A 22,105-nucleotide genomic window follows, 5' to 3' on the forward strand; every position below is an offset into this window, starting at 1 on the left:
AAGACGAGAGTCGCGACAGGTTAGAAGATGACGTGCGAACGAATTGCGAGCAAGCGTCATCGACTCGAGAGAGACGACGCAAGCGAGCTTCGTCGAGTGGAAAGACGACTGCGAGCGAGCGTCGTCGACTGAGAGCTGCGAGCGTGTGAAGTCGTCGCCATGGGAGACAACGGAGAGGAGAAAAGTAGAAGATTCACTGACGGGAATCTTCATCAGGCGAAACCCTAGCAAAGCTCGCTACCGCTGATATATATATATATATATTCGAGCCAAAATGAGACGAACACGAGCAAACAAAACTTTGTTCGTGTTCGACTCGTTTATATATCGAGCGCAAGAAAAATTGTTCGTGTTCGACTCGTTTGCTTAGTGAATGAATCGAACACGAGCTAATAAACAAGTCGAGCACGTGTTATTTGTGAATAACGAGCCGTTTTGACAACCCTAGTCGAGTCGTTTTGACAACCCTAGTCTCACCACCATCTTATAAAATTTTTATTTCAGTCTAAGCGGTACTTTTCTATCACACAATAGGCAGAAAGCATTCCTCCACTTCAACCAATAAGCTTGAATTCTATTAAAAACATCCCCATTTATATCATCATCACTTTGACCAATACACCTAAGATATCTAAAGCGTTCACACCTTCTAATAATTTGATCACCTATAGTTGCAAAGTTGTCACTAGAGCTACTGCTATTAAAATTGCATTCCATATATTTAGTTTTAGTTCTACTTAAACGAAGGCCTTTAAACTCTGATGTAGACCTCCATAATTCAAGTTTTTCCTAAGCTCTTTTTCTAGTCTTATCCACAAGAAGGATATTATTAGCGAAAAACATACACCCAAGTACATTATTCTGTAAATTTCCAGTAAGAGTATCCATAACGAAAGCAAAAAGATATTGGCTTAAAGTCGATCCCTGAAGTAATCCAATTGTAATAAGAAAATAGTTGATCAATCCTTCTTCTGTTTGAACACAAGTAACAGCTCAATTATACATATCTTTAATGATATGAATAAAAGTCATATCAACACATTTCTTCTTTAGAACTCTCCAAAGAATATTTCTTGGAATCTTATCGTAAGTTTTTTTTTCAATAAAAATCATATGTAGATCCTTCTTACTCTCTGAACTTCTCGATCAAACCTCTAAATAAATGTATAGCTTACATGGTAGATCTGCCGGCATAAAATCAAACTGATTATGAGAAATCTTTGTACTACGTCTTAACCTATGCTCAATTACCCTCTCCTATAATTTTAAAGTATGGCACATTAACTTAATTCCTCTATAACTTGAACACTCTTGTGCATCCCCTTTATTCTTAAAAATGAGCCCCAAAATACTCTTCCTCCACTCAGGCGTCTTTTTAGTTTTTAAAATAATATTAAAGAGTTTAGTAAGCCAAGAAACTCCCAAATCTCCATAATATTTTCAAACTTCAATTAGGATATCAGGTCCTCCAGACTTTCCACCATCGGTTTTCTTTAAAGCCTCCTCAACTTCTTTTTTACTAATGCGATGGTAAAAATGAAATATTTTATTATTATAAATACTAATGTGATGGTAAAAATGAAATATTTTATTATTACAAATAATATTAAGATCACTAAAATCGATCGTATTTCAGAAACTTCATTAAAATGTTTATCAAATAACTCACCCATCAATGTTGAATATTTTTTTTAAGAAAAACACTTTTTGATTTTCATCTTTAATACACTTGAGTTAAATCTTAACTTTTTTTTCTCTTTGTTTGGCTAATTTATACATATATTTTTTATCCTCTTTAGTATATAATTTAGTACAAAGATCACTAAAAGCATAATTTTTAGCGTCACCGACTATTCTCTTAAGACTCCCTACGAATCTGTTATATTTTTCTCAGTTCTTTAAGCTTTTACATTTAAACCAATTTTCATAACATAATTTCTTATGTTTTATATTTTCTTGCACATTATTATTTTATCACAAACTATTTTTATTTATAGAAACTTTTCATTTTGATTCTCCAAGGCAGGGTTGTCAATACATGTATGTATATATATGTATGTATATGTATGTATCTTTGATGCGATATATGTATATATATGTATGTATGTATATGTATGCATGTATCTTTGATGCTGTATGTATGTATATGCATGTATGTATATGTATATGCATGTATGTATATGTATGTATATTTGCATAAAGGAGCTGCAAGTGTCTTTCTACATGTTAGAATAAGAAAAAAGGTTATAAGATCCTGAATATAATGAAGACTAGGTTGATTCAATATAGGAATCAACACATCTCCCAAAAAAATCCAAAAAACCTACAAGGTAACAAAACTAAGTTTGTTCAGTACCACACTTTTTTAGCTCGAAATACAAACGAGTCAAACAGGAGCTGAGACTGGGCTCGCTTTACACCCTTACTCCAAGACATCTTTTGTCACTTGTTTAATAGTGTTTGTTATTTTATCCTACATAGTGTTTGCTTCTTCATGAACGTCTCAAATCTTGAAATCTTGTTTACTCATAAAAGTAAATTTATTTGCGTCTTTTAAGTTTCACCATCTAATTATATGATAATGATTTCTAATATTTTTTATTTTATATTTTTCATCTTAAAATCCAGAACTAATAATTGATGTTGAGTACTTAAATTCTCACTTGGGATAACCTTACAATCTTTACATTCTCGACGATCTCTTCTTCTCATAAGAAAATAATCAATTTGTGTTTTATTAGATCCATTCTTATAAGTAATAATATGTTCATTTCTATTCTTGAATAAAGTATTAGCAATAATAAAATCATACACAATAATGAACTTATCAAAAAAGTTTAAAAAATAATAATCATGAGGAAATGACATTACCTGTCCATAATTTAAGATTCCAGCAGATGGCAACATCTGAATAGGTCCAAAAAGCTGCAATCCACCATTTGTGAACATTCCATCTTTGGCTGACTTGGCAATGTACATATAATCAGTTGGAACAAATCCAAAGCCAATATTATCCCAGTTGATATCAGTCAATTCAGAGACTTCCCTGCAGAATATGATTACTCAACTTTACCACAAAAAAGCAGCAGAAGTTAAGATGTAGAAGAATATTAAATTGTTGCAAAAAACTTAAGAAGCCTTGAAGCAAAAGAAGGATCTTAAGGTAATCACAAAAATTTGTGTGGCTGGAAGTAAAAAGCTTTCTGAGGAAAATGTGATGAACTAAGTGATACTTTTGCAGTTAATCGCAGGGTCCTGGAGTACGTGATAGGCAAAAGAAGGATCTATGCACTACATTCTGCATCAACAGACAAGAAGCCATTTTTTAAAACAAACCTGATAAAATGGGATAATGAAGCAATACAATTAAAATGGTATAATGGCACTATAATACATAGATCTACATCCCATACACAATATTAATCCATGACTAGGAGGATAAGAGGAAGCAGCAGTGAAGAGGCGTCATCAGCTCAGGTATAATGACTTCATTCAGATTTAGCATCTCAAAGTTGCATAAATTTCGTCCATATTCATGGAGTTTGTAAATTTTGCATGTCGAGCCTACAATGTTTACCAACTCTTCTTCTTCTTAGTCCATCCAAAGCATTGTTAGTAAGAGGTACAAAACGCATGTTTACCAACTGCCTTAAGTGATAGTAAGTTCCATTTTAAGATTGGGCAGAACTTTAAAATAAAATTTCAGCGAAAGCATTGTTAGTAGAAAAACAAATGAGATTGTTTTCTCATAAAAAATATTTAAAAAAAAAACAAATGGAACAACCAATTTGCAACTGGGGAGTTCACACACCCTGATAAAGTCTTATCAGAGTATCCCTCCATTGGGTTATTTTGTAAAGTCCTATCAGAGTATCCCTCCATCATAAGGGCCTATCTGCAACACACTTCATAAAAATTAAAATTACATTAAAATAACCTGCATGTATCTGAAAAAAATTCATGGGTATGTTGAGCAGTGAGAAAGTTTGCAAAGACAACACTTCTGAGCAGCGAATTATAGAAAGAGGCGGAATCCTTTAGAAAAGACAGATAATTCAGCAAGTGTGTCTCATCATACTTCTCATTAGCATTACCCTTACGGCCAACTCTATCCTCCACTATTAATTTTTTGTTTTAGTACTACATAAGGTGATGTCATAGTATTTCAACAAAAAATTTTATGTTGGTTGTCGATTACCTAAAACAACCCTCCACTTTTCGCAACTGGGACTTGGGATCAAGCAATGACAGTTTTCCTCAGAAAGGTGGTTGAGTGATAGCTCTCTCAACTAACACATCTCAGATATGTTAGATGTGGAGCTTGGTTGGGCTAGGAAGGGCGCCCAGCACCCAGAGAGGCTCCTTGGAGCCTAGCAGCCAGCGCCCCAATGCCCAAGGAGGCACCCTGGGGCTGGGACAGGAACCCAATGACAATGGGGATGCCTACGTGCCAGGAAACTTGACGGCCCGGACCAATGTGCCCGGAAACCCAGAGCCCGGGGTTGGTGCCTGTAACCAAATTCAACAATTCGGGACTTTATATTTCCCTTATGATGCGGGAAGGGTAAGTGTGAAGTGTCTATGCGTTGAAGAAAGGATTTTACAATTTATCTTGTGTGGAAGAGGGAGAGGAGCAACCGAGTGTTCCAAGTTGTAGAGAAGCTTCTTAGACATTTCTTATCATTCTTTATAGTAGAATTTTTATTGTTGTGTGAAGTGGTTTCGTGGCTTTTTCATGTGCTTGGATTTTCCAAGTTAAATTTTGGTGTTCTTGTATTTTCTTATGTTTAGTTACTTTATGTGCTTCTGTTCTAAGTTTTGCTTCAGATCTCTTGAATCAATGTTCTGCATTTCCGCTTATATTATTTCTCCCACCAACATAACCTAAAAAGACTTGGGCATGTTGTGTAAAAATTGATCTTAATTTATTAGAATTAAATGACAGTACGAAACTCAATAGGACGCAGTGGAAAAAAAGGATTCACATAGCCAACCCGACTTAATAGGATATTTTTTATACAATACTTTATATCGGCCATAATCTACCACAAAACAGTGTGATACAAAGAGCAAAATAAATATTACACAGCAACATTCACGAGTTGTGGAAGAATAGGAAAAGAATAAAAATAAATGTAACGTGGCCTCCTGAAATAATAAATTTTGCATGAAATGCCTGTAGACATACTGGATGGTGCTTGCTCTGCTTGCTTCGCATCTTGCATTTGATCCCATTAAAACTGCTGAAGACATGAAGTTAAGCTGATTCCGAATCTACAAAGACGAACAAAATCACAGATCATGTACTAATTTGTAAGTTTAATTATAAAATGATGACGTATTGAAACATTAAACCTCAGGATAATTGAACTTTCTAAATCATTTTTGCTTCTCACTACTAGAGTACACATAGTTATATTATTTATGAATTTCATGCTTAGCTGAGTCTGTCATTCATTGCAATCAGAAAAATAGCAATTCAAAAAGAATAAGTCAAGATTAACGCACTCTGTAAACCATAGTAGGATTCCACAACTTTTATTAAAAAGGAAAAAACGTGATAAAAACTCACTTAAGATGTTGTGGCCAATATTTCTACCATGAACACAATCCCAACACATTTCCTCAAGGTATGCTATCCCAAAATAAACATGTTGATGTAGCACAAAGATCGGAAATTAATTGAAGATTGGACAACTCACTCTACAGTAAATGAAAAGCACTCCAAATTTTCCTCCAAAGGGAAACAGGAAATTTATTGTAGGAAAAATTTCCATTCTTTTTTTGCTTGGCAAAAATCTACAATTATATCTTTTTATATATTTTTAATTAAATTTTTTCCTTTGCTTATTTTGCATGTCACCAATCCATATGAAGTGATGCAAGTGAACCAAATTAATCTTCAAAAGAAGAGAAATTCAGCTCCCCATGGATTGGAAACCGACTATAAAAATTAGTCATGATCTCTTGTTTTATTATTGTTGAAAAGAATAACTTTCACTTATGCAAAACTCTTGAGAAAAAGCTAGTTGCCCCTACAAACTGGAGAGGCAAATTGGTCGATCCAAAAATCTTGAACTTTGTTGAGTTTAGAAAGTCATCCTTTTAAGTTCAATTGAAACTCCCACTAACTCCTACTAGTTCTCATATTCCTCCACCACAAACCCTTGCAACCATTCCTTTATAGTGTTCGCCCAAAAACTTGGAATTCAAGACCCCTCTTTCCTCTCTGAACACTCCAATCCAAATCCTAAGCCTCACCACAAACCAAGCCATGAACCCACCTTCCCATGACCAATCATAACACTATTGTATCCATCATCAAAGTTATCGTATTTAGGCTCCTTTGAGAACGAGGCAGGGCACCGCTCAGTTGCAGAGAACAGCAATGAAAATCTTGGCGCCTGTTTGGTACATCACCATTTCCATGAGCCATGTCAACCGCACAAATATTTTTTCTCCATTTCAGAACACGAGATGTAGAGGGCTTCGGTCCTGCTGCGCAAATGTTCCGTTGTTCCGAAAATAAATGTTTGAAATACCTACACGAGCTCAAATGATTTCCAGATCGATAAGCCTAATTTGTCTCTAAGAGATATTTCCTTTGGATACAACGAACAAAACTTTAAATGTGAAATAAGTGAGGAAGGAGCAGAGAAGCTCCGTACGAGAGGACAAACTGAAAAAAAAAATTATATCTAAATTGTTCGGTTACACAGATTAGGAATCCCAAAAGCATCAAATCTAAAAAGCTTTACGAAATTTATTCCATGATTCCACTTCGCAGGCGCATTCAAAGAATCAAACCCCAGCAAGAAAAAAAAAATCAAAAAAAACATGGCATTTATCATCCTGCACCAGTACGATGGATGCTCTGCAGTAGATCAAAAGCAAGAAGAAAAGGAAAATCGAAACAGAACTCGTCTCACAACACTAAAAGCTGCCCTCACTAGCCAACAGAGGCCTCTTAAAAGAACTGGAGCTGGAAAACATAGCCTGGGCTCCACAAACACCGAACCGAAGATGAGGTTGGAGAAGTGCAGAAGAGATTTTTAAATAGGATTCACAAATTTCGGAAGACTTCCAGAGCTCAGCGCATGGATTGAAACAAGTGATGCATTAATGCGTTGATAAGAGTTAATGGGGTCATATGGGCTATTATAGTAATTTTATCTTAAAATGTGATAATTAATAGCGTTAACAAGCATACAAAGCTTTTTGTATTCAAACAGTAACATATAATTTATCAATTGTAATTTTATAAAGGAGTTTTTAGCCTTTAACTTTAAATGGGCCTTCCCCTCAAAAGTGGCCTTAGACTTTCAGTATTAAGATCTTAATAACCACAAGCATTAAGAGCCAGCACCCATCAAAATCCTCTCTTTCGCACCTCTATCACTTGCTGTATTAAGATACTAGAGTTGAATGAACCTTTAAATTTTAAAAATGCCTTCAAAGAGAAAAAAGATGTCTCCAGGGATGAATATAGCAATTTTATCAGATTAAACTGATAACACTTGAAAAACTTGCCTACCATAAATTTGTTTTGAAAATACAGGATTAATTGACAATCCATGGATTTCACAACCTAGTGGTTCAACTCATGTATCTTCGAGAAAGTAAATGACAATTTATTTCATAAAACATAGAACAACATAAAATGTACCAAATGAACGCTAATAACTAAATATAAGAATGGATTATATTCCAACTTTGTCCTCGTAGCAACTAGAGATAAAAAAAGCACAAATTTGATGAGTTTTAAAGGGAAAAACAAAGTAAAGGTATGTAATTGGAGATGTTTTGAAGCATGTAAGGAAAGCCAGAAGAACTTCAAATATCACCCCAAATAATCAACCTTACTCAATACATAGTTTAGACAGCAACTCATGTATCCCATTTCAATCAATTATTTATATTAAATGATGGCTGCTTACGTATCACTCAAAATTTATTCAATTACTCCTTAAAGAATAATGTTGTGAAATACCAAAGATAACAGCATAAATAGATAAGTAGCACTCCATCTTAATAGCTTGGCAAGCTCTAGCCATATATATATTAACAAAGGATACACAAGCTTTCCATCCAACAATTCAAACAAAAGAAAATTTACAAAAATACCACATCTTAGACAATGACCTGCAACATATACACAATACACCCTCCCCCTCTATCATCATTGCCACCAAGAAGTAAAAGAACAATCATCATAATATAGCTAAATAAAAAAATGAAATACAATTGCAAATAGATAAGAGGAGGAATTTGATTGCTGTGAAAGAAAAATCACACAGCTGTGGATTCACTAACTCAAATTTATAGGGACGTGCTTGCCATAATATTTAGGGAACCATTCACTCAAGGAGATTCACTCACCCATTACAGTTGGAGAATTGCTCACCCAAACAAAAGAAATCTCACGCTCTCATCCATCTACCATTTTAAAGCCATTTATATGCTCAAAAAGAAAATAAATGAACTTTTTACCAAATTGTGATTGGAAAGTTGAAGTAAATGAGGTCTTTTATTTGGCAAAGGAACTCCTTTACTATGGTCAATTGACAACTCTGGAACACATGATCCGATGCATGAAGACATCCACTCTAATACCAATTTGATCAAGCTTAGAAAGATGCAGCACTACAAATGGATAAGGAGAGGAGAAAAGCACGATCACTTTGTTAATGAAAAGTTTCTTACAAACAAAGGATACACATTATGGCTGTAAGATTTATGAAGGGTTAATGAAAAATGTTTGCTTAATTTCGACCAACTTGTCTGCTTCTCATTACTCACCATCAATCTCCCTTACACCACCTGACTTATTCACACGTGAACTAATATCACTCTTTAGCCTTTCTCTCTCTCTCTCTCTCTCTCAATCCTCTCTCATTGGTTTTCCATCATAACTCATCTTCTTTATCAATCAAAATGAATTTTCATTTATAGGTGAATGTATGTCCCAATCTATTGATCAACATTTGTACGTATATTTTTATCTGTATAATTTATATGAATAAAAGCCAGCTTTGCTTAGTGTGCTCTAATAGAAAAAATGTGCGGACATTTTTGCATGGGACCACCATTTCTGCATGCACAAAAAAAAAAAAAAAAAAAAAAAAATGGAGAAGTGTTTATAAGTCTCACCTTTAATTCTGCCTCCTCTAGGTATACCTACCTACCTACCTCCCTGAATGCCTACCTACCAGGCGAACAATTGACTACCTTAATTCGTATTAATGCATCTTTAGGATTCCTTAAAAATTAATTAAAAACATTTACCCACATATATAATCTCTTATCGTGTACTCATATTGTTGACCTCACTTAGTAGGATAAGGAATTGTTGTTGTTGTTGTTGCATTGTGGACTCATGTTATAACATTAGGAGATTTGAATATAGTCAAATTGATATAAAAACTTTATTTCTCGATGCATGGTACAAGCATAGAGATGATGATATCAAGATATTGGAGAAGAAATTGTTGTCTTTGGTGCTCATGGGAGATCAAGAAAATGGCAAGAAGAAGAAAATAATAACTAAATTGTTGAAAATGAAATCCCTCACAATTTAGCCAAACAAGTGACTAGGTTGATAGAGCAAATGGCCACTGTAGAATGAATAAAAATGCAATTATTTTTACCGAAACACCAAGTGTTAATGGCCCACATCTCCTATCACTACGGGTCCATAGCATACAAATATTATGAGCAAGTGCAGATGAAGAGGCTAATGATGTGGTTGTCAAAAATGAAAGTTGGGAGAATTAGACCTTACAAGGTTAAGTAAATCTATGTTGAAACCCAACACTACTATAGTTGTAGTTGTACCCATAGCGTAGTTGTACCCATAGCGCTACAGTAGCAGGGCCTCAACACTACTATAGCAGCACCGCAATACTACTACCTGAAAGAAAATCTATGTTGAAACCCAAGAGCGTGGCGCCACATCATCATATTAAAGTATCGCAACGGTATGGTTGTAGCATCATAATGTTGTATTGATGTGTCGCAACACTACAAAGTAGGAGTCTATTTTAAGCAGTTCTTTCTGTGGTTATTGGTATAAAATTTTGAATTATGTAGTAATACAAGTGGGGGACACTGAGTCTTCTAGGGTGTTTAAAAGTGTGAAAAGATTTGAGTGTTGTGCAATTTGTATTATTTTCCTCCTTTTTTTCATAGTAGATTATATGGTGTGGTGTGGCTCCATAATTTTTTTTTCATTCACAGATTTTTTCATGTTAAATTTACTTTTTTTTTTTTTTTTTTTTGTACGCTCCTATTCAAAATTTTAGATTAGATATTTTGAATCTGTTTTCATAGTTTACATCTCCCAAAAAAAGGAGAATGGGAAAGGAAACACAACAACTACAGTTGTTGAAAATACTATGTTCAGTCTATAGGCAAGATGGACCCATCTCTATCTCTAGTGGCAATGACAAGATAAATTGGTGAGGTCACCTCCAAAGTATTTATACTATAGGACTCATCTACCTCAAAAATTCAGTTAAAATACCAGGTGATCAACACTATGTAGGCGTTATTGATAAGGAAAAATCATTCCTTTCAATTAAGTGCAAAAATTGGGGTTGAACGATATATAACATTTAAACCATTAATCCTTTAAATTGGAATCTAAAAATGAAGATTGATAGTTGGTGCTGACTTAAATTTACAATCCCAAAGAACTACGTCTACAATAAGTTTTGTAAGGTAGTTTAGCAAGGCATTTGCTAAGCCATTTATGTCAGCCCTCGGCCCATAATTTCAAGAATGTATGAAAAGCTACATTTATAACTTATTAATGATAGTTACCAAAGGGACAAATCTATTAAAAAACTATAAAATTCAGATAATGGACCTGGCAAGCATAAACTAACCAAGGAATATTATCATTGTTGACCAAAATTTCATGCAGATACTTATGTATTGAACTTAAAAAGATAGAAGTATTGCCCTCTCAACAATGGGCAAGAATGCGCACGAATGATAAAAGATGACTGAAAAGTTCGCACCATTCCTTAGAAAGGAAAAAGTGATACAAGCAAAGAAGCAATAACAACATTTAGCTCATCTAAGATGCACCATTACAAAAATATCATGATTATTGAAATTTGACTAAAAAAAAATAAGAAGATCAAATACAAGACATACAGTTTCTTGAAAATATAATGATCCAGCCAACAGCACCTTGTGAACCATGCATTGCAATGGTTCCCAAAAAAAGATGAGATGTGGAGTCCACCACTGATTATGCTGCCCTCAGCAATAACAGTAAAAAATTGTTAACCTTTGCCACATCGATGACGTACTAAATCAATTCTCCATCTAATAGTCACCCATGAAAATGCTTTCCCATTCGTGGTTTGACAGCTGTAGAGTATGCACGCATCACCGACTTGCATATGTGTCAAATTTCAATGGGTGACTACATTTTATGACTTGCATGTGTGTCAAATTTCAATGGGTGACTACATTTTATGGACATGAATCATTTCTCCAACATGATCATTTTGATATCCAGCAGGAAATCGCCACGAAGAGCCTACCAGATTATTAGTTCAACATGTACAAGCACACTTTGAACTTCCCAAATCCATTGCGTTTAATAGATACAGCTGATTCCTTAGCAACTTTTAAGAGGCTTTATAGTCCTTGATAGATGAAGAGCTAAAGAAGATCATCACCTTCCTAAGTAAAGATTGAATCAAGGGAGAAAGAAATAGCTAAAGCCATTTTTATATAGATCATTCTAGATTATTGAGGAGATTAGAGAAATTTCTATATTAGATGGTTGCACAGAAAAAGCCTTCCATGAGATAGATGACATGTTGATGGAGCAATAGGTACCGCTAGAGGTTGGCCTCCTAATAGAGAAGAAAACAAACACTACAAGGCATTAACTAAAGGAAACTTGTTGCAAATGCAAGAAGGGCCAATTTCCTAATGCAGTCAAGCCTAAAATAAGGAGGTTGGGATATATGTCTTCCCACATATCAAGTTATAATTCTAAAAAAGTGAAATCCTTCTAAAAAGGGGTCCAACATATCGAGATTAGACTAAGCCTAAAATAAGGAGGTTGGGGTATATGTCTTCCAACATATCAAGTTATAATTCCAAAAACGTGAAATCCTTCTAAAAAGGGGTCCAACATATCAAGATTAGACTAAGCCAGTGGTAAATCAAATCGCCCATGATGATGATTTGAACATCGAACCGTTGAGATTAAAAGGTTTTGAAACAGTCAAGTTTTATCAGACTGATCAATCAATGAAGACAAACAACGATTATAATTCTTAGATAGCGCCATTAAAATTGAAGACCAAGCCAATACAATTCCACAAATGAAGATGGTTATCAACATCGAGATGAAAAAGATATAAACTATTAGATGGAGAAAAGAACAACATTAAGTTGACTAGCCAATTTTGATAGCATTATATGGCCAAACAGTTAAATATAGAGTTTACTTAGATTTCTTGTATAGAAATTTATGGATTTTGAATGTTCAAAACTTAAAATTCAAGATAAATTTCATCGTTTGCAGAGCTAATTCAGAAAAGATGAGACAAATTTCAAATTGAATTCCAATTGCAGTTTGCTTACAAAAAGGCATACTTTCTGCAATACAGAATTAATCAAATTCTTACAGATCCTCTCTCGTTCTCCAACTACAAGCCCTGCCAAGAAAGCCAAAGAACACCACCTAAAGCATCTATAGTCTACACACGTTGCTCTGGCCAAGGCCTTTAAAAGCTTTCCTATGATGTTCGCCGCCTATTTTCCACTCCTCTTGTAATCTACATAATAGTAACCAACCCTTGTCATTATTGTTATTTGCAACGATTATCTAGTGCTTCCATGTTTATTATAAGGAAGAAATTAGATCTTTATTTGATGTATCACGAGAAACCTAAACCAAAGCATGCCAAGTGATGCACCTCTAGAAATTAACTTAAATCTTTAAATATAAGTTCAAACCTCTTCTTACAGACTCAACTCAAGATGTTAAGAGAATAACAAATCATCATTACCCTTATTTGCTTCCCTTCCCAACTCCTTTTCCCACCATGATTTTTTTTTTCATGAATATTTTCCCCTTCCCAAAACAATTTCTTCCACATTCATTTCAAATCTCTTTAGAACAAATTCTGAACCCTGCCCTGCATAAACTGAAGCCTCTTATCACAGTGCCGACCCACGCATCTGCAAATAATTTGATTAGTGGTGTAACATTTAAAATTGATTAATTTAAAAAAATGAAAATATAAATGATTATTCCTAGAAACTCTAACCTATATAATTTAAATGCTGCAACCAATCTTGTTCGTGGATTATGCCGAGTTTTTACTAGTATTAAGAAAAAAAAAGAGACATGGGAAGAGATTGAAGGCAGCGGAGGAAGAATTCATCACAACAATAACAAGAACAAGCCTTCATCCCACTAAGTGAGGTCCGCTACATGAATCACTTTTCTTCATTGTGTCCTATTGAGTGTCATGTTTCCATTTAATTCTAATAAATTAAGATTATTTTTTATAGAATATGCCCAAGTCTTTCTAGGTCTACCTCTACCTTTATTAACATAAGCAGAGTTAAAACATCTACTCTCCTAACTAGATCATCAGAAGGTCCACGTTTAATGTGATCAAACCATCTAAGATGACTCTCAAATTATGTTCGCCGCTAGAGCAACACTAACCCAATAAGAGATATATTCATTTCGTGTTTTGTCTCCAAGTGTCAAGTGTCAAGTCACTCATCAAAGTCACTCATCAACCTAAGCATTCTCATCTCTGCAACACTTAACTTTGTTTTATGCTTCTCTTTTAAAGGCCGACATTCTGCATCATAAAGCATTGCAGGTCTTGCCACCATCTAATAAAATTTTCCTTTCAGTCTAAGCGGCACTTTTCTATCACACAATAGGCCCGAAGCATTCCTTCGCTTTAACCAACCAACTTTAATTCTACTAATAACATCCCATCTATATCACCATCACTTTGAGCAATAGACCCGAGCTATCTAAAGCATTCACACATTTTAATGATTTGATCACTCATAGTTAAAACTCTGTCACTAGAGCTACTACTACTAAAATTAACTTCGATGTATTCAGCTTTAGTTCTACTCAAATGAAGGTCTTTAGACTCCAATGCACACTTCCATAATTCAATTTTTTTTCTGAACACTTTCTCCAGTCTTATCCATAAGAAGGATATCATAAGCAAAAAGCAGACACTGAGGTACAACCTCTTGCAAATGCTCAATAAGAGCATCCATAACTACAGCAAATAGATATGGACTTAAAGTCGGTCGTTAATGTAATCCAACTGAAATAGGAAAATATTTGGTCAATCCTCCTGTTCGAAAGTAACGGCTCTAGTATACATAGCTTTCATGACTTGAATATAAGTCATACCAACACCTTTCTTCTCTATGACTCTCGAAAAAATTTCTCTTCGAACCTTACCGTAAACTTTTCTAAAAAATCATATGTAGATTCTCCTTATTCTCTCTATACTTCTCCATCAAACCTCCCAATAAATGTATAGCTTCCATAGTAAATCTGTCCGACATAAATCCAAACTTATTATGAGAAATCTTTGTAACACTTCTTAAACTATGATCAATCACCCTCTCCCATAGTTTTAAAGTATGACAAATTAACTTAATTCCTCTATAATTTGCATACTCGTGCATCCCCTTTAATCTTAAAAATGGGCATCAAAATACTATTCCTCCATGCTTCAGACATCTTTTTAGTTTTTAAAATAATATTAAAGAGTTTAATAAGCCAAGAAACTCCCAAATCTCCTAAATATTTGTATTCTTCAATTGGAATATGATCAATTCTACTGAATTTTCACCCTTGATTTTCTTTAAAGTCCCCTCAGCAATTGGAATATGATCAATTCTACTGAATTTTCACCTTTGATTTTCTTTAAAATCCCCTCAACTTCTTTTTTACTAATGCGACGGTGAAAATAAAGTATTTTATTATTATTAATGATCTTAAGATCACAAAGGTCGATCGTATTTCAAAAACTTCAATAAAAAGTTTATCAAAATAGCTCACCGACACATGTTGAATATATTTTCCTAAGAAAATTTTTTTTTTTCATCTTTAATACAATTTACTTGAGTTAAATCTTTACTTTTCTTTTCTTTTTGTTTGTCTAGTTTATACATATATTTTTCACCCTATTTAATATTTAATCTATTATAAATATAACCAAAAACAAAATTTTTAGCATGACAAATTATTCTCTTAGACTCCCTATAGGCCACATTATATTTTTTGCAGCTATCTAAGCTTTTACATTTAAACTAATTTTTTTAACACTTCTTATATTTTATCTTTTCTTTCATATTATTATTTTATCATCAACTATTTTTATTTATAAAATTTTTTTTCTTTTCATTCTCCATGTACATCTTTTGGCAGTTGTTTAATAGTGTTTGTTATCTATCCCACATAGAGTCTGCGTTTTCATGAACATTTCAAAAACTTGAATTTTACTCATAAAAATAGTTTTATTTGTTTTTTAGATGCCCTCATCTAATTCTACAACAATAATTTCCAATAATATTTATCTTAAAACTCTTTATTTTAAAATTCATAACTAATAATCGATGTTGAGTACATAAATTCTCACTTAGAATAACCTTACAATCTTTACATTCTCAACGAACTCTTATTCTCATAAGAAAATAATCAATTTGTATTTTATTAGATTCATTCTTATGAGTAATAATATGTTCATCTAAAGTATTAGCAATAACAAAATCATACGATAAAACAAAATCTAATATGACTCTATCTTCTTCATTAATCACTCCAAAATCGTAGTCATCATGAATATTTCTAAAATCTTCTACTACTCTACCAGCATGTCCGTTTAATTATCCTCCAATAATATTTTTCTTCAAGTGGTATCAATTGTATTAATTCTTCTAAGTCATTCCATAATTTTTTTTTAAACCTATATCTAAATCTAGTTAAGAAGCATAAGCGCTTAGAATATTAAAAATCTTAGTATCAACAACAATATAAAGGGTTATAATTTTATCTTCTATTAATTTTTATAACATTATCTTTCAAAATCTTATTTATAATTAAACCTACATCATTTCTAGTGTGACGACTATCTGAATATCAAAGTTTAAAACTTAAGTTATCAATTTCCTTAGTCTTTTCACTAACCCATTTAGTTTCTTGAATGTATAAGATATTTATTTTCCTATGAACCATAATATCAACTAATTTCATTATTTTACTTGTGAGAGTGTCTATATTCCAAGATCATATTATAATATTAGTTTCATAGACTAACTTATTTACCTGCATTCATTCATAACGTGGAAACTCTTGCTTACACTCGGGCGTAGGTGTAGCGGCCCTTGCAAATTTTTCACTATATTCAGAGCATACAACGTGTCGCTTCCAGGAGACGACCTAATATTTACAAAAAAATTTAAATGATTTATGTCATGCTTTTTCGACAAAATTTATGTTGATTGTCAACTACGTAATGCTTTGATCTCTCCTCACATCCCGAGCTTAGAACCTAACAATGGCAGTGTTAAAAATTCATCTACGTAATGCTTTGATCTCTCCTCACATCCCGAGCATAGAACCTAACAATGGCAGTGTTAAAAATTCATTAGGAAATTATGTAATGGACCTGTGTAGAGGTAAATTCGTAGGTACCCAAGTGATGTGGGAAGATTTGTGGGCTAACCATGGGTGGTTAAACTTTTATGGTCAGTGATAGGTAGTGACTAAGGGCCCGTTTGGGGCAGCTTAAAAGTGCGGCGGCGTTTTTAAAAACGCCGCCTTAATGTTTGTATTTCGCGTTTGACTCCAGTTTCACAAAACAGCATTTTTATGTTTGTATTACACGCGGACCGAGGGTATATCCCCGCGATCCGCGTTTGGCCTCCAGCCTTTTACTCAGCCTCACAACATTTTCCCCGCAGTCATAACCTTCCTTCAAACTTTTGGCGTCGATCCTGTCTTCGAAGTCGCTCCGCAAGTATGTAATCCCTTCTCCTAGCTCCACTCCTCCCTCCTTTCCCCCATTTTGCCGAAAGACATCTTGTTTTCAGACTATAAGGTGAATCTGGAAGTGTTTGATTCCTAAAAAACTAGATCCAGTTTTGGAGAAGCAAGTATTGCCGGTAAAAATGTAGATCCACTGTTATTGTGAAATGTTTGAAGCATCGAGAGGGTTTCCTTCTCCATTCCCCATCCCTAACCTTTCTTCGAAATGGCTAATGTTTAATTGTTATTTACCGAAATTTTTTAGCGATTGTTGTTCGTATGATGTTCATGCCAGGAAAAGATTTCTGAGGCTATTAAAAATTTTAGACATCTTGCTGTGCTTTTCACTCATATGCAAAGATCTAGAAGCAGTCTTCATTATTTGTAGTTCATATTCTATAAGATCGTTTTTTTGGGGTTTTCTTGCCCAGTAATGACAGTGATATCATTCAATTATCGAGATGTATGATAGTTGCAATTATCAAGAGGGTTCTATAAGCAGTCTTCATTATTTGCAGTTATCGAACAATATATTTTAAAGTGTACATGACATTGGGAATTATATCAAGTTAATATTCTATGCTCCCTAGAATTGATAGTTGGCATATACATTCTCTGTTTTGGATGGATTGTTAGTAGAAGGGCTGTATGTAAATATATGCACGATGGATAGTTGGCATATGTTTTATTCTTAATGTTCCCTTTACCATGTTTTATTTCGAAGCCCCCTATATGCCTAGAAAAATCTTTTTAGAGATATTTGAAGAGGGTACCATAAATGATTATTCTTAGCTTTAATATTATTCTCATATCTTAACTCCAATCAAGTTTAGAGGCTTGCATATCTATAGAGCTTTGTTGAACATGATATAATTGGATAGTTAGTGTTAGATCTTATTATTGCCCAATGGTGTGGGAAAAAATAATGTTACAAGTTATGCTCTCATCCTATATTCTTTTTTTTTTGTGATGGATAAATATCAAATATGCAACTTTATTGTGCAATGCTTCTTCCTTTAAATGTTTGTTTTGATTCATATGAAACTTGAACGGGTATTCTTTGCTACTAGTTAATGATTTTGAGACATCTGCTATCTTATACGAAACTTGATGTTATCATTTCATACTACTTGTGGTTCTGGAGCGTAGCGTATGGTTTCATTGACGATAAAAAGAAAAGATTTCATATATGATGGTTATATTAAAAACACATCTTTGTTTCACCAATATACTAATATATATTTTAATTCATAATCATTGTGCATTTTTTTTTAAATATGCAAATTTTATATCTTGACTAGCTCATTTTCAGTCATAAATGTCATCTATTAACTGTGAGTAGAGGATATTGAACTAAAACAGGATTTTAAACCTTGTTTTTTTCTTTTTTTCCATCTACCTCACAACAAGCTCATAATTTGGGTTTCTAAAGTCAAACTAATAACTGTGAGTAGAGTTATTTTAAGAAAATTAGGAGGGAGGGGTAGCTTTCAGTGTTGTGTGGTTTCTTTGTCAGTTATAGTAGTTTAATATGAGCTGGCTTATTATGTTAGCAAATAGTTATTTCTTTAAAAGTGAGGTTCAGGAGACTGTATTGATCTTGTATTCAAAACAATTGACACTTTATGATGGTTTAAATAATTACATCAACCATTGTGTCATTTATTTTTTGGATGATGGAATTGGGGGAAACTGCATATTGCTATCCTAATTCAACACAGCTGAAGTTGCATTTCAACATTTTCTACTTGAACAGGTTCATTACTATCGTGTGAGTTCGGTTCTCTGCAATGTATATGCTCACTGATTCCTTTCTCTATTTTATGAATGTCTGTTATAATATCATGCATTATTTTATGAATGTGCTGCTCTTCCAGTTTATGATGAAAGAGCAAATTACTAGGTGGTTTATTCAGAGGACAAAAAAGCTTGTATTATGTTATTGAGTTGTTTACATACATAGCACTCGAAGCATTGCGATGTATGGAGAAATTTTGAAGTTGATGGAATGATCATTTTAATACTGAGCATAAACCTGCTATTTGGAATTAATGGACATCTATACAAAACATACTTCTGTTAGATTTTTTTCCTTCTCTCGGTTTAATATGAGCTTTGAGCTCATTTTATGAGAATGAAATTTTTTGTATCTCTTGTAATTGAATTCTGTGAAGTCATGGCAAGTGATAAGATTGAGAAACAAGTTTTTATACTTTTTATGTCTATTACTTTAATTGATATAATAGTAGAGCACATTGGATGACCAAAGAACTTTGTTGCAAGCATTGCTTCCACAATTTGGTAAGTTAAGTTTTTTTATTCCCTTATAGTTTTTGACTGGTCTGTTTACTTTTATAATAATTGCAGGACAATGAGCTCGAGGTATTCAGGGAAGCCAGGGCAAGTGATGTGTCGATGCGGGCTCCCTTCATTGCTACTCACGTCACGACAGACACATAGCTACGGGCGACAATTCTATAGGTGCCCGCGATGGGGACAAAGACCAGAAGACTGTAAATTCTTCAGATAGGCCGACGGTGCAATTGTTTCTACGATGTCTCAATTCAACACAGCTGCTAGGCTTCTTGCAGGTATATTAATCTGCATCAGTCCTCTTTTTAGCGGTTTCCTTGAGTTTATTGGTCTATGATTTTTGCGTATTTGGATATTAAATTCGATTTTGAAATTTTAATCGCAAAGTCAAATACTCATACGCACTTGCTTTTAGTTAATTTTCTTCTTGTAATTTTAACATGTTTTTTTTTTTTTCTTTTTCTGGATCATATTATAATCCTATTTTCTTCTTGTAATTTTAACATGTTTTTTTTTTCTTTTTCTGAATCATATTATAATCTGTATTAGTGTGTGAATGTATGCTTCATTTTCGTATATGTCTCTGTGCTTATTTAATGTAATCGAAACTTTTTGAGTTATATAAATGTTATTCAACTCTTTTGCATTTTCATAAACATTTAAGAAAATAATAAATTCTGCGACACAGATTATTAATTTAACTAAAAAAATTTGCAAATAAGCTGTTTGACAAAAATACAAATCAAACAGATAAACAATTTATTCAGAACAGGGGCAGAATGTTCATTTTTCCAGAATCAGTTGTTTTTCATACGCACAAACCAAACAGTCAGACAGCTTATCTGGATCAGCTGTTCATCAGCAGATTATCAAAATAAGTTGTTTATCTGCAGAAGTTGGATAAGTTGCAGCTGCCCAAAACAGACCATAAGGCTTTGTTGTTGTTGTTGTGTCAATTCATTTCATGTAGCTAGGTCATGCCACCTCTATAGTTGTATGAAATGCCAAGCTAAATGCAGAATTTTGAGTTAACATGTTGCCAACTTAGTTTTTAGTTATGCCTGAACTGGAACTCGGGGCTCGGTACTCGATACTCGGTACTCAAAAGTCGGCACTGATTAGCTCAGCACCTAGTTACTCCATATTTAGTAGTCGGTAGTCAGCCCAAGAACGTACATTACATGTGTGCCCTTTCAACAAGCTGCTGCTAGAGAAAAGAAAATCGTCGCTTCCCCTACACTTTATCAAACTCAACCAAAAGAGAATCCCACTTTTTCCCATGATAACGCATCATTTTTTTGTTCATGGTATTTCGTGCACCACATATCACCTCTCAACCAACATAAAAGAATCTAATAATTACAAATGAGTCGGCTGAAACAAAATATGCATAAACACGCCAGGCACACGAATAATTCGAGCTGTTAAAGATGCCTCATTTAATTAAAAATATACAACTACCAATGAAATTAACAAGAGCTGAACAAAAGAGAACAGCTTTATAACAGCAAAAGCTGTAATGTAAATTACGAAGAATCAAAAATTAAAAAATGGAGAAATAAATTGATAACACCAGAACCTAGCCGAAAAGCCAAAAACAGAGAAAGTAGAACCTTGAGATAAGGATGGGATCGGAACTGCTGACCGCTTCCATGATTCACAAAAATGGAGGAGTTCGGCGCGGAGAGGAGAGGGGTAACGTCACCCCGGAGACTAGAAAGAGAGAGAGCAATCTCCATCTTCCCTGTTTCTTCTCTTCAAGGAAACGGGGGTTGAGTAAAAAAGAAGGGGGCGGAGGAGCACAAGCCCTCCCAGCTAACGCCGCCCCCGAAATTGCAGTGGCGGCGGTCAAAAGCTGAAGATCTGAGGAAGATCAGCCAAATGTTTGATGCATAGGGCTGCCTCGCTGTGTGATTTAAGAAGAGGGGCATTTACGTACATACCCCCCAATTCCTGCGTATTTAACGGTGCGTTATTCGTTTGTTTCTGTTTTCCAACCAGAGTTCTGAACCTGAATCGAGATATCACCCGTTTGAATGGCGTTACCGCTTTTATAAAAGTTATGTTTGGTATAATTGTATCTATTTGAAGGAAAAATCTAAAAATTTATGATGTCTATTATATTTTATTTTCAAAACTAAGACCCCTCTCTAGAAGTCACTATACTTAGGCGGCTTATGGTAAGAATTCAAAAAATTATATGGTGTGATCATAATCTCTGATTTGTTAAATTCGAATTGGATGTGGATTTAGGAAAATAGCTTCCTTCATGTATTAAGTTCTAAAAGTAAATGTGAAACATTTGTGTTGGATTTAATTGGATTTAACTTGAATAATATCAAACATAAATTTGAATTTAACATCACTCGATCTACTAAATTTAAATTTGTCAGATTTAATAAATCATACTTAACTTAAATTCAAGATGTGTTCGTCGAATCTCTTGAGACGAGCTACGATCTAAAATGGTGAAAATTTATCGTTCTTGCAAAAGAATTTTCCGGTACGTTCATTTTCCGCTATTTCACCAAATAAGAAATTCTACAATGGTCAACATTCGCTCTAACCGAACTGAAGTTCACCGTGTCCTCAACCGAAGCCTTAGGAAGTCTTATTACAAAACTCAACTTTCAGCTACAATTTTTTTTAAAAAGGCAAGCAAAACATTGTTTTGTCAAACAAAAAAAGTGTGATACAGCACCGCACTGTCGTCATTTCATTGCCCCAAATGCACACAAA

General features: G+C 34.0%; 1 protein-coding gene across 1 annotated transcript in view; it reads right to left on the minus strand.

The window, feature by feature from the left end:
• The window catches only part of LOC110019046 (branched-chain-amino-acid aminotransferase 5, chloroplastic-like), a 36,787-nt gene extending 15,435 nt beyond the window's left edge, over positions 1 to 21,352 (minus strand). Inside the window, 3 exon segments of the mRNA XM_020716570.1 lie at positions 2,872 to 3,046; positions 5,189 to 5,274; positions 20,980 to 21,352. Coding sequence (XP_020572229.1) covers positions 2,872 to 3,046; positions 5,189 to 5,274; positions 20,980 to 21,105 — 387 coding nt within the window. The 5' untranslated portion in view covers positions 21,106 to 21,352.
• Positions 21,353 to 22,105: the final 753 nt, after the last annotated feature.

This window comes from Phalaenopsis equestris, unplaced genomic scaffold, assembly GCF_001263595.1.
Source record: "Phalaenopsis equestris unplaced genomic scaffold, ASM126359v1 Scaffold000041, whole genome shotgun sequence".
In the NCBI taxonomy this organism is placed as follows: Eukaryota; Viridiplantae; Streptophyta; class Magnoliopsida; order Asparagales; family Orchidaceae; genus Phalaenopsis; species Phalaenopsis equestris.